The sequence below is a fragment of the Lampetra planeri genome, chromosome 45 (genome assembly GCF_965212315.1).
Source record: "Lampetra planeri chromosome 45, kcLamPlan1.2.h2, whole genome shotgun sequence".
NCBI classification, from domain to species: Eukaryota; Metazoa; Chordata; class Hyperoartia; order Petromyzontiformes; family Petromyzontidae; genus Lampetra; species Lampetra planeri.
The window spans coordinates 9,475,468-9,490,203 of record NC_136151.1 but is presented as its reverse complement, the minus strand read 5'-3'; the positions used below and the strand labels follow the sequence as shown (position 1 = coordinate 9,490,203).

Sequence of the window (14,736 nt, the reverse complement as noted above, 5' to 3'; positions counted from 1 at the left end):
GTGTCAAAATTGCTTCCTTGACCACCTCCTTTGGCCATTCGCTATGTGAGCAGCATCAGCAGTCGCAGCGACAAGAGACGGAGTCGCTGTTATAGTTGTGGTGGTGGTCGCTGCTGGTGCTGTCGCTTTTTCTCGGACTGTAACTCTTTCACTGCTGCTGGTCAAACAAACAAAAAAAAACCTCTCCCGTATTTTGTGTTTCCTACCAAAGGTCTCGCGTGATTCGTTCACGTCTCGATATCTTTCCCCCTCCTCCTCCTACTACTCCTCATCGTCGTCTTCATCTTCCGTTCGCTTCTATAACCCTTAAGCCTCATACGCACCGAGACAGACAAATACAGCCACATCCACAAAGACACACACACAGGCAGATAAACACCCACACACACAGAAACGCACAATCACACACACGCAGACACACGCACACAGACAAATACACACACACAGATACACACACACCCCCACACGGACACCCAGACACACACACAGACACCCAGACACACACAGACACACGCACACAGACAGATACACACAGACACCCAGACACACACACAGACAGATACACACATAACCGCACACAGACACACAGACATCCAGACACATACAAAGATAGACAAAGATAAAGATCCCCCGTATAGCCTTAACAGACACATACATACACACAGACACACACACACAGACAGATACACACAGACACCCAGACACACACACATACAGACAGATACACACAGACACCCATACACACAGACACACAGACACCCAGACACATACACACAGACACACGCACACAGACAGATACACACAGACACCCAGACACACAAACATACAGACAGATACACACAGACACACAGACACCCAGACACATACACACAGACACACGCACACAGACAGATACACACAGGCACCCAGACACACAAACATACAGACAGATACACACAGACATACACACAAACAGATACACACATAACCACACACAGACACCCAGACACACACATACAGACACACACACGCACACACACACACACAGACACACACACACCCAGACACACCGATGTCTTCCACGGCCCCGCCGTGCGACAGCTGCCCAGGCGCCGACGACGACGGCGTCGTCTCGGCGGCCGTCAAGACGTGCCTCAAGTGCGAGGCGTCGTTCTGCGCGGAGCACCTGAGGCCGCACCTGGCCAACGCGCGGTTCGCCGACCACGTCCTCGTGGCGCCGGGCGCGCGCCTCGAGGAGCGGAGGTGCGCGGCTCACGGGAGGCGCCTCGACCTCTTCTGCCGCAGCGACGGGAGCCTCGTGTGCGTCGCGTGCGTCGCGGGGGGCGGCGGCGGCGGCGACGATGCCGTGGGGGGCGAAGGTCACGGGGGTCACGAGCTGAGCTCGGTCGAGGACGAGCACAAGGCGCGTAAGGTGAGGAGGGATTGAGGGGGGGGGGTGGACAACATCGAAGTCGAGAATTAGTTCGGGCTGTTTGGCGAGATGCGAACGTCTTGTACCTACGAACGTTCTGTTACTTCACTTGCGAACGTCTCAGACTTATGAAGGTTTCGTACTTTACTTACGAACGTTGCGTACTTTACAACGTTTTGTACCTGCGAACGTCTCTTACTTACAAAGTTTTGTACTTACCGATGCCTTGCACTTACCAATGCCTCCCACTTACAACCGTCTCCCACTTACGACCGTTTCCTACTAACCAACATCTCCCTCTTATGAACATCTCCCCCTTACGAACAAACCCGCCGTGATACGTTATTATTTCCAACAATCCACCTCGCAAAAGTGCGCTCGTACTTACGGAGCAAACCGTGGATTTTCTTTTTACCGGAGATGGAGGATCGTACCAGCGATCCAGCGATCCCACTGGGACTCATTTCTGAACCATTTTTGATCGATTTTGACCGGGTAAAGGCCCCAATGAAGCGACCTGGCTAACAACAAACGATAGCTCAACGAAGTGGCTCATCACGTGGCAGTGTATAGCAAGCCGAGCAATCTAAATGTAGAGGCAAAAAAACGGAGCACCCGGAGAAAAATACACGGGACTGCGGGGAGAGAGGCACACAGACTTAAAATATTCGGGGTGGTCAAGATTGGACCCAAAAGTCCTCCATACCAGGCGTAGGATGTAATGTTCCGCCACCAATTGTGTTCCTAATGCAGGCAGTCCCCCAGATGCTAAGGTGTCAACTTACGAACAGCTTGCACTTACGAACGATATCGCCATGAGACGTTCATATTTTAAGGCGTCCGATTTGGGAAGGTTCGCTCGTACTGGTGATGGTGGTGATGACGATGGTGATGATGGTGGCGGTGATGATGATGTTGGTGATGATAATGGTGATGATGTTGGTGATGGTGATGATGGTGATGACAATGGTGAATATGGTGGTGATAATGATGTTGGTGATGATGATGGTGATGATGTTCGTGGTGGTGATGATGGTGGTAGTGATGATGATGATGGTGATGAGAGTGATGATGGTGATGACTATGGTGATGATGGTGATGATGATGATGTTGGTGATGATGGTGATGATGTTGGTGATGGTGATGATGAAGGTGATGGTGATGATGTTGGTGATGATGATGGTGGTAGTGTTGATGATGGTGGTGATGATAGTGATGGTGATGTTGGTGATGGTGATGAGGATTAAGATGATGGTGATGATAGTGATGATGATGGTGATAATGATGCTGGTGATAATGATGGTGATAATGTTGGTGATGGTGGTGATGATGATGATGGTGATGATAGTGATGGTGATGATGATGGTGGTAATGATGATGGTGATGATTTTGGTGCTAACGATATTGGTAATGATGATGATGGTGGTGGTGATGGAGGTCATGGTGATGATGATGATGGTGATAATGATGGTGGTGATGATGGATGTCATGGTGATGGTGGTGATGGTTGTGATAATGATGGTGATGATGATGTTGATAATGATGATGGTGGTGATGATGATAGTGATGGTGATGATGATTAAGATAATGATGGTGGTGGCGGTGATGATGGTGATCATGTTGGCAATGATGATGATGGTGGTGGTGATGGTGGTCATGGTGATGATGATGAATGTCATCTCAAAGCGAAAGGCCGTAAAGAATTGTAAACATTCTTTTCTTGGGCTGTTCAACATTTCTGGTTTTCTGAAAAAAATAATTATAATAATAATAATAATACCCAAATTCGTTTCCGCATTTTTCGATTCCCATGGGTCCATCGGATCGTGGGGGGGGGGGGGACTTTAGTAAAACAGTTACATTGTGCACTCCACTACTATACGCTATACACAACACTACAATACACTACACTCCTATACACTACACTACTACACAGTACTACACACTGGACTACTATACACTACTATACACTACACTACTATACACTACTATACACTACACTACTATACACTACACTATACACTACACCATACACTACTATACACTACACTACCATACACTACACTACCATACACTATCCTATACACTACACTACTATACACAACTAGCAGTCGCCGCCCGCTTCGCGGGCGGTGTGTATATGCTTGGTTGGTGGGGAGTTGAAAGTGGCTGGACACAATAGACATGTTTTGGTGATTGTTTTATGTTTATTTTTGTGAGGTTATATGCATTTTTATGAGACGCTCAATCGACAATATTAAAGAATGCAAGTTATTCAAATATAGAATGCAACTTATTGAAATATCTGGCGATACACGATATTCTTCGTGTACACTGCGTCTTCCTCCTCGTCGTCAGGTCCCTCAATAAGCGCCTTGATGTTGGATCTTGCCGTGACTCGCGATAGTGCCACGTACAGTTGGCCGTGCGAGAAGCATGGCGTTGGTAGATATAATCCCAGGTTGTGAACAGTTTGCCCTTGCGCCTTGTTGATGGTCATCGCGAAGGCTGGGACAATGGGGCACTGTTTGTGCCGAAGTCGAAATGGGAAGTCTTTCGTGTCCAATTCGCGGCGGATATGGTTGTTGTCAAGCAGCGAGTCCAAGACCAAGTGTGGGTGCTCGGAAAGCTGCGGGAGGTCGTCAAAGTCCGACAGAGCCATCCCACCTGCCGTGAGGAACTCGTGGAGGCTGTGAAGGGTCTTGAACTTTACCATTTCTTTTATTTTCTTTGATGCTGCTAATCCTGCATAATGCACGGGTATAAGTAGTACTAATCACATACCTGCATTTGCCATATGTCCTCCCTTTGATGCTGCTAATCATGCATAATGCACGGGCATAAGTAGTACTAATCACATACCTGCATATCCTATAAATATGGTAAATTCCTCTTGATATGCAAATTGTTTTGTCAAGGCGCCCTTTCCCCCCCTTCCAACCCAGCTTATATATATATGGTCCAAGCACGTGTGCTGTTTCATTCAGACGCTGTCGCCTCGACAGACCTGGTTTTCACCTGAGGACGGCTGCTTGCGTTGTGGCCAAAACGTCGTTAGAATGATTTTATTATGTTTTATTTTTATTATTTTATTACTTCCCTTCTACGTGACTTTACCGAAAGAACCAAGAAGATTTACCATTTCTTCTTTGTTGGTCAGCTGGCGGTACTGGGACTCGTAATCGCAATTCGTCGTAGAATTTATCCCAGAGAGCCTTCGTATCTGCTGGCATGGAATACAGCAGAATCGTAGCGAAGAGTTGACGAAGCTGGTACGGCATCTGAAAGAGCGAGGCTTCTTCCAGACACGCAACCCATTCGCGATCGCTCTCAAGGTAGCCTGCTCGCATGGTTGCTTCCAGCGGTTTGTTTTGTTTTATTTTATTCGTAACGCACCATCCATATGCGCTCCACCATCCACCATGCCCTTGCATCGCAAAGACACAGCTCCGGTGTGCGTCAGCGTGTGCGCCATCCACAGTGACATTGGTCAACAATTGCACCGTTCCGATCGCACACAGGTTGGCCCCTGCATCCTCCGTCTGTATGTACACACACAGACAGATGCGCTATGGGGCCACCTATTTTTTTCTTATAATAAATTATTTTGTTGGTGTTTTTACGTTTACGTATTCCCATTGTGGGTGTTTTACGCATGCATCAGATTTTTGGGTTCCTCACATATGGTATCAGAGGTGTGGGTCACTCTCAATCGAACAATAACGGGGATCGTTTCAGTTATGACAGCTTGCAGATAGAAACATTGCATGATCGTATACTATGATGACAGAATTTGTACCCCGCTTCTTACCGGTACTGTGAGACTTACAAATCCAGACCTCTCCTCCTCCTGAACCGTTCACAATACCCTGTGGTAGTACCATAATCATATCAATAAAGCGATCACTTTCCAATGCCCATTTTGATCCCGGGAGTTACCCGGGCGGTGTCACACTGTACTCATTGTTTAAGCATGTCGTAAATTCCGATATGGCTTGTGCAACAGCCAGAGAGTGACAGCAGCGGGTGCCGGGCTGCAACCTTTTTAGACAGTTTATTGCATTTCAAAGTGCATAGGATTGGCACTCCAAAACATCATAAATGTACAGTAACGCCAACTGCATCCGTGGCAAACATGATACACGGACACATGCTGCATATTATGCAACACATGTCCTTACCAGCAGCAGCATGCACAACATCTCAATTACACAACCGAAGTAGACAGCAAGCCGTCCATGGAGACGTGATCAACGTCAATACATAATAATGCTAATAAGCCGGATAGTACCCATTGTACCCATCAGTCAGCTCGGTTGCCCCATTGGGGTATTGACCCATGGGCGAAACTGTAGGGGGCGCTACGCAACTGGCCGTGGTCCCAGCAGGTGAAGCTGCCAGCTCAGTCCGCTAAGACTCACTGTATAGCGACCCCTGCCTACTCGTAAGGTAAAGTTGTTTGGGGACTCCACTAATCGCAGCACGCAGCACCCATGTTTGACATAAATGAACGTAATATTAGCGTAACTACCATTCGCACACTTGCATACACACCACACTCACACAGCGCAGGGTCTGCGCCCACAGTGCACTGCACCACTGCGGCGCAGACCTTGCCAGACCTATGCTTTCGCTCTCAGGCGGGAGTTTTATTTATTTTTATCGAATCAAAGTGAGCTTTCGCTCTCTTCCGGCTGTTTTATTTGTATCGAATCAGAGTGAGCTGTCAGGGCGGGTCCGTAAATAAATAAATAAACGTCCAGACACGCACGCAGAACACCAAACCAGCGTAGCTGTTTAAGATTCCCTGTAAAATGTTTAAGTTTGGTCTTGATTTGAAGATTCCGTGACTGCAGGAATCCATACTATTTGGTTCTTTCGGTAAAGTCGCGTAGGTAGAAATTAATAGATCACGACGTTTCGATCGCAACACAAGCCCCTCTCACCTGAAGACGGTCGCTTGTGTTGCGATCGTGACTTTACCGAGAGAACCATATTTTTCAGTTTGGTGTTTTAACATCGTACACACCTGTTTTGTTGCTCAGAAAAAATGGGAAAAACCTATTATCATCTTCTTGGTTCTTTCGGTAAAGTCACGTAGAAGGGAAATAATAAAATAATAAAAAGAAAACATAATAAAATAATTCTCACGACGTTTCGGCCACAACGCAAGCAGCCGTCCTCAGGTGAAGAACAGGTCTGTCGGAAAGACAGCGTCTGAATGGGCACCACCAGGCTTGGCAGCGTATATTTAATCTTGGTTGGATGGGGAAGAGCGCCTTGACAAAGGGATTTGCATATCAATAGGAATTTCGCATATTTATGGGAAATGCAGATATGGGATTAGTCAATACTTGTGGAATGCGTAGGAGGTGGGCAGGGGGTTTCAAAGTCATATTATGCCCGTGCATTATGCAGGATTAGCAGCAACAAAGGGAGGGAGTGGGGTGAGCATTAATAAAGGGAAGGAATGTTAAAAGTATGGAGCTGCAGCAACTAAACCACCACGTAAAAAAAACAAAAATATAAACTACATCAGTATCATCAGTATACTAAATATACTCTCCAATAAGCTGAGCTACTAACAGTAAGTCATACATTACAATTCTATGTCGCATATTATAGTAGTGGCAAAGGAGGTCCCATGATCGTAACACGCTATTTTGTTGCCAGAAAAAAAATTGGAAAACCTATTCTCAATGTGCCCACCTTACATGTGCATATCGTCCGCTCCGTCTGTCCATTTGAAAGAGCTCGATCAAGGACGAGAGGCAAGCCGCCGAGGACGAGAGAAAGGCCGCAGAGGCATCGGTCAAGAAGATGGAGGCGTCTCAGAGGGAGGTGGAGGTAACGTCCCCTCCGGCATGGAACTGCCTTCCCCTAGAGTCCAGGGGTGGGGGACCTTTTTTCTGCCAAGGGCCATTTGGATTCTAGATTTGAAGCTTTCGTGACTGCAAAGATTCATATTCTTAGGTTTTTTCGGTGAAGTCACGTAGGTAATATTTTTAGGTTTTTTCGGTAAAGTCACGTTGGTATTTGGATACGTAGGCCATTTGGATATTTATAACATCATTCGCGGGCCGTACAAAATGATCAACTTAAAAATTAGCCTGTTATATTTGGTCAAACATTTAATGAACTCACATTTAATGTAATGGGCTGGAACTCCTTATCTTTGGCGAGGCGTATGATGTTAGCTGGTATTGATGATGTTGCTACTCGAAACAGATTTTCCAGGTTTGCTCCGAGATTTATTGAATTTCGAGTCCCGCCTGCAGTTGCCTTCGCAGGGCCAGACTCAAATGATTTTGCGGGCCTTATACAGCCCGCAGGCCGGACGTTCCCCACTCCTGCCCGAGACCGATAATTTTGAACCTTGTGGCGGGACCCCCCGGGGTGCCCGAATAAACGGAAGTCGAAATCGTAATTAATTAATTTTTAAAAATTGACTTTCAACATTCGTGACTGCAAGAATTCATATTCTTTGGAGTTTCTTTCGGTGAAGTCACATAGATAGAAAATAAAATGAAAATAGTAAAAATAAAAAAACGAAACTCACGAGGTTTCGATATTTGAAAATATAACTTTTTTTTTTACAATTTTTATTATTTATTATTTATTTTCTATCTACGTGACTTTACCAGTATTAAAACATGAGTGGATGAGTGAGTGGGTGAGTAGATGAGTGAGCGGGTTAGCGAGTGGATGAGTGAGTGGGTGAGTGATTGTGTAAGTGAGTGTGTGGGTGAGTGGATAAGTGAGTGGGTGAGCGAGTGAGTGGATGAGCGAGTGAGTGAGTAGATTATTGAGTGAGTGGGTGGATAAGTGAGTGGGTGAGTGAGTGGGTGAATGAGTGGGTGAGTGGGTGAGTGAGTGGGTGAACGAGTGGATGAACGAGTGGATGAGTGAGTGGATGAGTGAGTGGGTGAATGAGTTAGTAGTTGGATGAGTGAGTGGGTGAGTGAGTGGGTGAGTGAATGGGTGAGTGGATGGGTGAGTGAATGGGTGAGGAAGTGGGTGAGTGAGTCGGTGAGTAGATGATTGAGTGAGTGGATAAGTGAGTGTGTGTGAGTGAGTGAGTGGGTGGGCGAGTAGATGAGTGAGTGGGTGAGTAGATGATTGAGTGAGTGTGTGCATGTGGCTGAGTGGATAAGGGGATGAGTGAGTTCTCCCCGCTCGCCTCCCGCGCAGAAAACCGTGCTCAAGAGCAAGGCGCGCATCTCGGGCTCGTTCGCGCACATGCGCGCGTCCCTCAACGAGAAAGAGAAGGAGGCCCACCGCTCCGTCGAGGCCGCCGGCCACGAACTCATCGTTCGCATCCAGGAGGGCATCGCTCGCCACAAGCGGCAGATCGCCGATCTCAAGGAGGCGTCCGAGCGCCTGGAGGCGCTCGAGGGGGAGAACGACCCCATCGGCTTCTTGCAGGTCCCGTGTGTGTCGCTGTCGGCGGTGTCTTCTGAGTGGTGTTTTGTGGGTTTTTTTTTCTTCTAGATTTGAAGCTTTCGTGACTGCAAGGATTCATATTCTTAGGTTTTTTCGGTAAAGTCACGTAGGTAAAAATTAAAAATTTAAATTATATATTTTTTTAGTTTTTGTTGGGGATGGCCTCGGTGGCTATGGATATGTTGACTGCCTCGCCTGGTATACAGGAGGTCGTGGGTTCGATCCCGGACCCTGACGATGCCTGCTGCTGTATATTTGGAGTCTGCGTGTCTCTCTCATCATCATCATCACGGTGGCTAGGGAGATGTTGACTACTTCGCCTGATATACAGAAGGTCGTGGGTTCCATCTCTATCATCATCCCCTCCACCCCTGTTAACGACTAATCTGTAGTGTATAGTGGTGTAGTGTATAGTGTAGTGTATAGCAGTGTAGTGCATAGGAGAGTAGTGTATAGTAGTGTAGTGTATAATGCAGTGTAATAGTGTGCAGTGTATAGTGTAGTGTATAGTAGTGTCGTGTATAGTACTGTGGTATATAGTAGTGCAGTGTATAGGGTCATGCATAGTGTAGTGTATAGTTGTGTAGTATATAGTAGTGTAGTGTATAACAGTGTGGTGTATAGGGTAGTGTATAGTGTAGTGTAGTGATTCTGCTGTATATTTGCATTCGTTTGGTACCTGGACATTTCTGCCCCCTTAAACCTCGTTCCTCTTCTCTTTTTAGAGTCACATGGAAGAGACCCGCAGGTAATGGATCATTCTACAATACTGCAATGACCACGCCTTTCTTCAGTTCGGCTATTGAAAGATCACTTCGAGTCACGCAGGATAATGATCGAATGCCGGTGCCCGTATCGGCCTTAGTAATTGCCCATTACCACAAGGAAACTCTCTCTCTCCCTTATACATTAAATAATCGTGGTGGGTGAATGAGCGAGTGAGCGGGCGAGTGATTTAAGAGTGTGGGTGACTCGCTGAGTGTGTGAGTGTGTGAATGAATGAGTAACATTGTGAGTGAGTGGGTGAATGAGTGTGTGAGTGAATGGGTGGGTGATTGAATGTCTGAATGAATGGGTAACAGCATGTGCCCTCTACAGCCACGTGTAGGATATACGAGGAATGATTTGTTTTGTTCGTTGCGTTTGCACCCGAGTCAAGAGCCGCATGGTTCACAGGGCTACACCTAATAAATTAAACTTAAATAAATGAAACTGAAACTTGCACCCTGCAGCACTGCTAGAGGCTACACGGGTAGGGCAGGATACTCATTGTCCATGCGTTCGTTGTTCCGAGTTGACAGGAGAGAGAGGGCGACTGACGAGATACCGCCACCAGGCGTCAGCGCAGAGGAAATCAGCTCGCTCGCATCTGTGGAAGGAGTCATCGTCAGACTGCTGTCTTTCCTGTGTGAGTCTCATCAGGCGCTGGGCAATGCTCTACAACGGCAGAAAAGATAACACTGGTCAACAAACGAAAACTGTGTCTATTGCAAATTGCAATGATAAGAAATGAGGACCCAAAAAAATGCACAACGGTAAATGAGAAAGTGGTGAATCCATAGAGAGATCTATAGAGACCTATAGAGATACTTAAAGACTCATAAACTAAACTGAAATATGTATTTATTTATTTAACAAGGTGTAAGGCCCCCACCATTGAGCTGCAACAGTTTGTTCATCAGCGACCCCTGGCTACCACAGCAGCTGTGATAGCAGCTCAACCAAGTGGCTAATATCATCACCAATTAGAGCGGCAGCCAAATATTCTAAATGCGTGGTGACGTCGATTACACTGGTCAACAACAAAAACATCATTTTTTTCTGGCCTGGACTTTTGCAGCTGTTTTAGACTAATTTCAGGGTGCTGATTCCAAATCTGATCTCAGATTTGCTTTATCACTTCTCATTTTATGCTATCGGCATACCCCATTTTCATTGATTTTACCCGAAATTAACTCTGTCACTTATGATTGCAAGTTGTTGCGAGTCAGTGACTGCTTTAGTGTTAAAATATGGTGCTGTATTTTTAGGATAGTGTGTTTATAATATCATTTTATGTAGATATCCACATTTATTTAATATTTTTCTTCTGCAGTTTTTATTGAAAATGCAATATTTTATATCTCAAAAGACTGATGTGATAGACAAAAACTGATGCCAGATTTGGAATCAGCACCCCTAACAATTACCTTAAATCCGTTGGAATACCTTATGCCAGAAAAAGTGTGTTGACCAGTGTAATACACCATCACACGATACACCACTACACAACACAGACAAAGATCCCCCGTGTAACCTTAACAGACTGTATGGGCAAGTGCTGTTAGCGAGCACCTATGAAGGCCGGAACGGTACACGAGGGGGTGGGTCGCCAGTACCACGCCCGACCGCCTTTGTCTGTGTGGTGGTGTGAGCACTCATTGTGAGTCAGTGAGTTGGTGAATGGGTGAGTGAATCAATGAATGAATGAACGAGTGGGGGGTGAGGCGCACGCCTTCGCCATCCAACCATCCATCCCGTCTCTCCTCTCTCCCAGACGGACGCTCCCCCACCGTCGTCGAGAGCGCCGATGATGGCTACGGCCCCCTTCTCCAGATCTCCTCCGACCTCAGGACCCTGACCAAGTCCCCCGACGCCGGCATCCCCGGCTGCCCGGAGACCCCCGCCCGGCGCGTCGCGGCCCTCTGCTCGCCGAGCTTCTCGTCGGGCCGCCACTACTGGGAGGTGGACGTCAGCGCCTCCGACTCCTACGAGGTCGGCGTCGCGTACGACGACGACGACGGCGACGGCAGCGGAGGAGGAGACATCGGCACCTCCTGGAGCCTGGCGAGACGCGATGGAGGCCTCCTGGCCGCGTGCCACGGGGGGCTGGAGACGCCACTGGCCGTAACCGCCGGCGGGGACGGCCAGCGGCGTCGTCTCGGCGTGCACCTCGACCGCGACGTGGGGCTGCTGTCGTTCTACGATGCCGGATCGGCGATGCTGCTGCACTCGTTCGTGGGCGTCGGTGCTGGCGGTGGTGGTGGTGGTGGCGGTGGTGGTGGTAGTGGCGGTCTCGCGCGGCCTCTCCGCCCCGCGCTGACGGTCGGCCGGGGTTCGGTGACTATCAAGGAGCTGGATCACATCTAAACGAACAAACTTAACTTTTATTTTACCAAGTGTTAAGGCCCCCCTCTCTTCAGCGTCATAACGGTGCACGTTATAACGTTGGTGGGGGTGGTCACCGCTTGGATTTTGTCTCCGTTGACCTTTAGGGTCTCCACCTCCACGTTTAGAATCAAGGTCACCCCAGGCTGCTCAGAGCATTTGGCTGCTGCTGCTTCTGCTGCGAATGTCCACGCGGTGACGACGATGGTGGAGTTGATGGTGTCAGCCCCTTTTGGTTGAGCTGCTGTCAACCATTGTGATGGCCAGAGTCGCTACCAGAGCTCAGTGGGGCCTCGTTACACCTGGTGACGTAAAAAAAAAGAGTTTTTCGTTAAGGTCTCAATGAGTGTGGGTCTTTGTGAGCCTCTGAGTACGTGTCCCCTGTAGGGTCTCTATGCATCTCTGTAAGTCTCTATGGGTCTCTATGTGTCTTTGTGGGTCTCTGTTTATCTCTGTGGGTCTCTATTTATCTCTATAGGTCTCTATGGGTCTCTATGTGTCTCAATGTATCTCTAAAGGTGTCTGTTTATTCCTATGGATATCTATGGATTTCTATGTGCATCTATGGGTCCCTTTGTATCTCTATTCATCTCTATGGGTTTCTATGCATCTTTATGTGTCTCTATGGGTTTCTGTGCGTTTAGAATATTTTTGTGATGCTATACATATCCACGGGGTGATTATGGTGATGATGTCAGCCAACTTCATTGGGCTATCATTTGTGATGGCCACCTCGATTCTGAGCAATAGAGCTAATAACATAGCAGCTCGGTGGGGGCCTTACATCTGGAAAAAATATAAATAGTTTCGTTTTAGTCTTTGGGACTCTATGGAACTTTGTGTATCTCCATTGGTCTCTACGAACCTCTATGTTTCACTATGTATCTCTATGGGTCTCAATGGACATCTATGTTTATGCTATGGGTCTCTATGGGCATCTATGGATCTCTATGTGTCTCTATGCGTTTAGAGTAGTTTTGGCTGCTGCTATGAATGCCCACGTGATGATAAGTCACATCGTCGGACTATCATGTGTGACAGCGAGGTCGTTTCTGAAGAAGAGCTACTACATAGCAGCTAAGCGGGCACTTGTCTTATATTGTTTAGTCTGCTTTCAAATGTATCTATATGGGGTTATATGCATCTCTATGCGTTTCTTGTATTTAGGCTGCTTCTATAAATTCTCACACGGTGATTATGATGGTACCTGCTACTTCGTAGAGCTGATGTCATTTGTTGATGGCCAGGTAGCTTCCGAAAAAGAACTACTGCACGGCTCAATCGGCCTTACCTTGGACAGTCAAATAGTTTAGTGTTAGTATGGGTCTCGATAGGTGTGGGTCTCTCTGGGTCTCTGAGTATGGGTCTCTGTGGGTCTCCATGTATCTCTATGGGTCTCTGTAGGCCTCTATGCGTTTCGAGTATTTAGGATGCTTCTATAAATTCCCACACGGTGATTATGATGATACCTGCCACTTCGTAGAGCAGCTGGCATTTGTGATGGCCAGGTTGCTTCTGAAAAAGAGCCGCTACACGGCAGCTCAGTAGTGGGGCCTTACTTGGTAAAATAAACATAGTTTAGTGTTAGTACGAGTCTCGATAAGTGTGGGTTTCCATCTGGATCTCTCTGGGGTCTCCATGTACCTCTATGAGTCTCTGTGAGCCTCTATGCATTTCGAGTATTTGGATGCTTCCACAAATTTGCGCACTGTGACAAGGATGATGATACCCGCCACTTGGTTGGGCTGCTATCATTTGCGAAGACCAGGTCGCTTCCGACAAAGATCTCATAACATAGCAGCTCAGCGCTGGGGCATTACAGCTGGTAACAGGGCGCAATTAAAGAGGCGGTATCGGGAACTCTGGCCGTTAGTCTTGAAAGAGGTACAGATGGACCCACACTCTACGTCCTGGCGATTGATTAACTGTGGTGGAATAATCGCAGTGATATAATGATGTTTTCCCCCCTTTGCCCCATTGTGACATCAGAATCTTCTCTGTCTCTCTCTGTCTCTCTGTACTTCCTTCTCACGGTCCCAATGCCGTGTTGGGACCTTTCTTGCACCCCACGACGGCAATTAACGTCCCCTGTACGTTAGCCAGCACTGCACCGTAGACTCAACACTATTCATAGGCCCAACACTGCACAATAGACTCAACACTGTCCATAGACTTAGCACTGCACCATAGACTCAACACTGCACCATAGACTCAACACTGTCCATAAACTCAGCACTGCACCATAGACTCAACACTGCACCATAGACTCAACACTACCGATAGACTCAACACTGCACCATAGACTCAACACTGCACCATAGACTCAACACTGCACCATAGACTTAACACTGCACCATAGATTCAGCACTGCCCCTGTACATGAAGAAGTCCACCCTCCTTAACTCCCTTCCGTTTCACTCTCCCCAAGCCGTTCCTCTTCCCTTCCCTTCGCCCCCCTCCACTCCGTCCCGTCTCTCCCCCACAGCCCACTCATGACCGTTTTTAAACTCTTTTATGAGATCACCCTGAGCTAAGGCTCCTTATATACATTAATAAATAAGATTAAAATATAAGAATAATCGTCTTATTTGAATACTCAATGGCTGGGAGAATCATGATATATTACCGGTTTGTTATTCTTAGGTTTTTTCCGGTAAAGTCACGTAGGTAAAACATCAAAATTAATGAAAATAAAATAAAATAAAACAAAAATCACGACGTTTCGGAGGCAACAC

General features: G+C 47.2%; 1 protein-coding gene across 1 annotated transcript; it reads left to right on the top strand.

Moving 5' to 3' along the window:
• Nucleotides 1-14,426, top strand: LOC144733143 (E3 ubiquitin-protein ligase TRIM11-like). Its single transcript, XM_078614915.1, has 6 exons — nucleotides 1-1,411; nucleotides 7,163-7,258; nucleotides 8,603-8,836; nucleotides 9,580-9,602; nucleotides 10,156-10,262; nucleotides 11,391-14,426. Exons 1-6 carry the CDS (start codon nucleotides 1,052-1,054, stop codon nucleotides 11,981-11,983), a joined length of 1,413 nt encoding a protein of 470 aa, XP_078471041.1. The 5' UTR covers nucleotides 1-1,051; the 3' UTR covers nucleotides 11,984-14,426.
• The last annotated feature ends 310 nt before the right edge of the window (nucleotides 14,427-14,736 follow it).

Coding starts and splice junctions, on each gene's coding strand:
- LOC144733143 (XM_078614915.1), top strand. CDS start 1,052: ATGTCTTCCACGGCCCCGCCGTGCGACAGCTGCCCAGGCGCCGACGAC. Junction 9,603..10,155: donor CACATGGAAGAGACCCGCAG/GTAATGGATCAT, acceptor CCGAGTTGACAG/GAGAGAGAGGGCGACTGACG. Junction 10,263..11,390: donor CAGACTGCTGTCTTTCCTGT/GTGAGTCTCATC, acceptor CCTCTCTCCCAG/ACGGACGCTCCCCCACCGTC.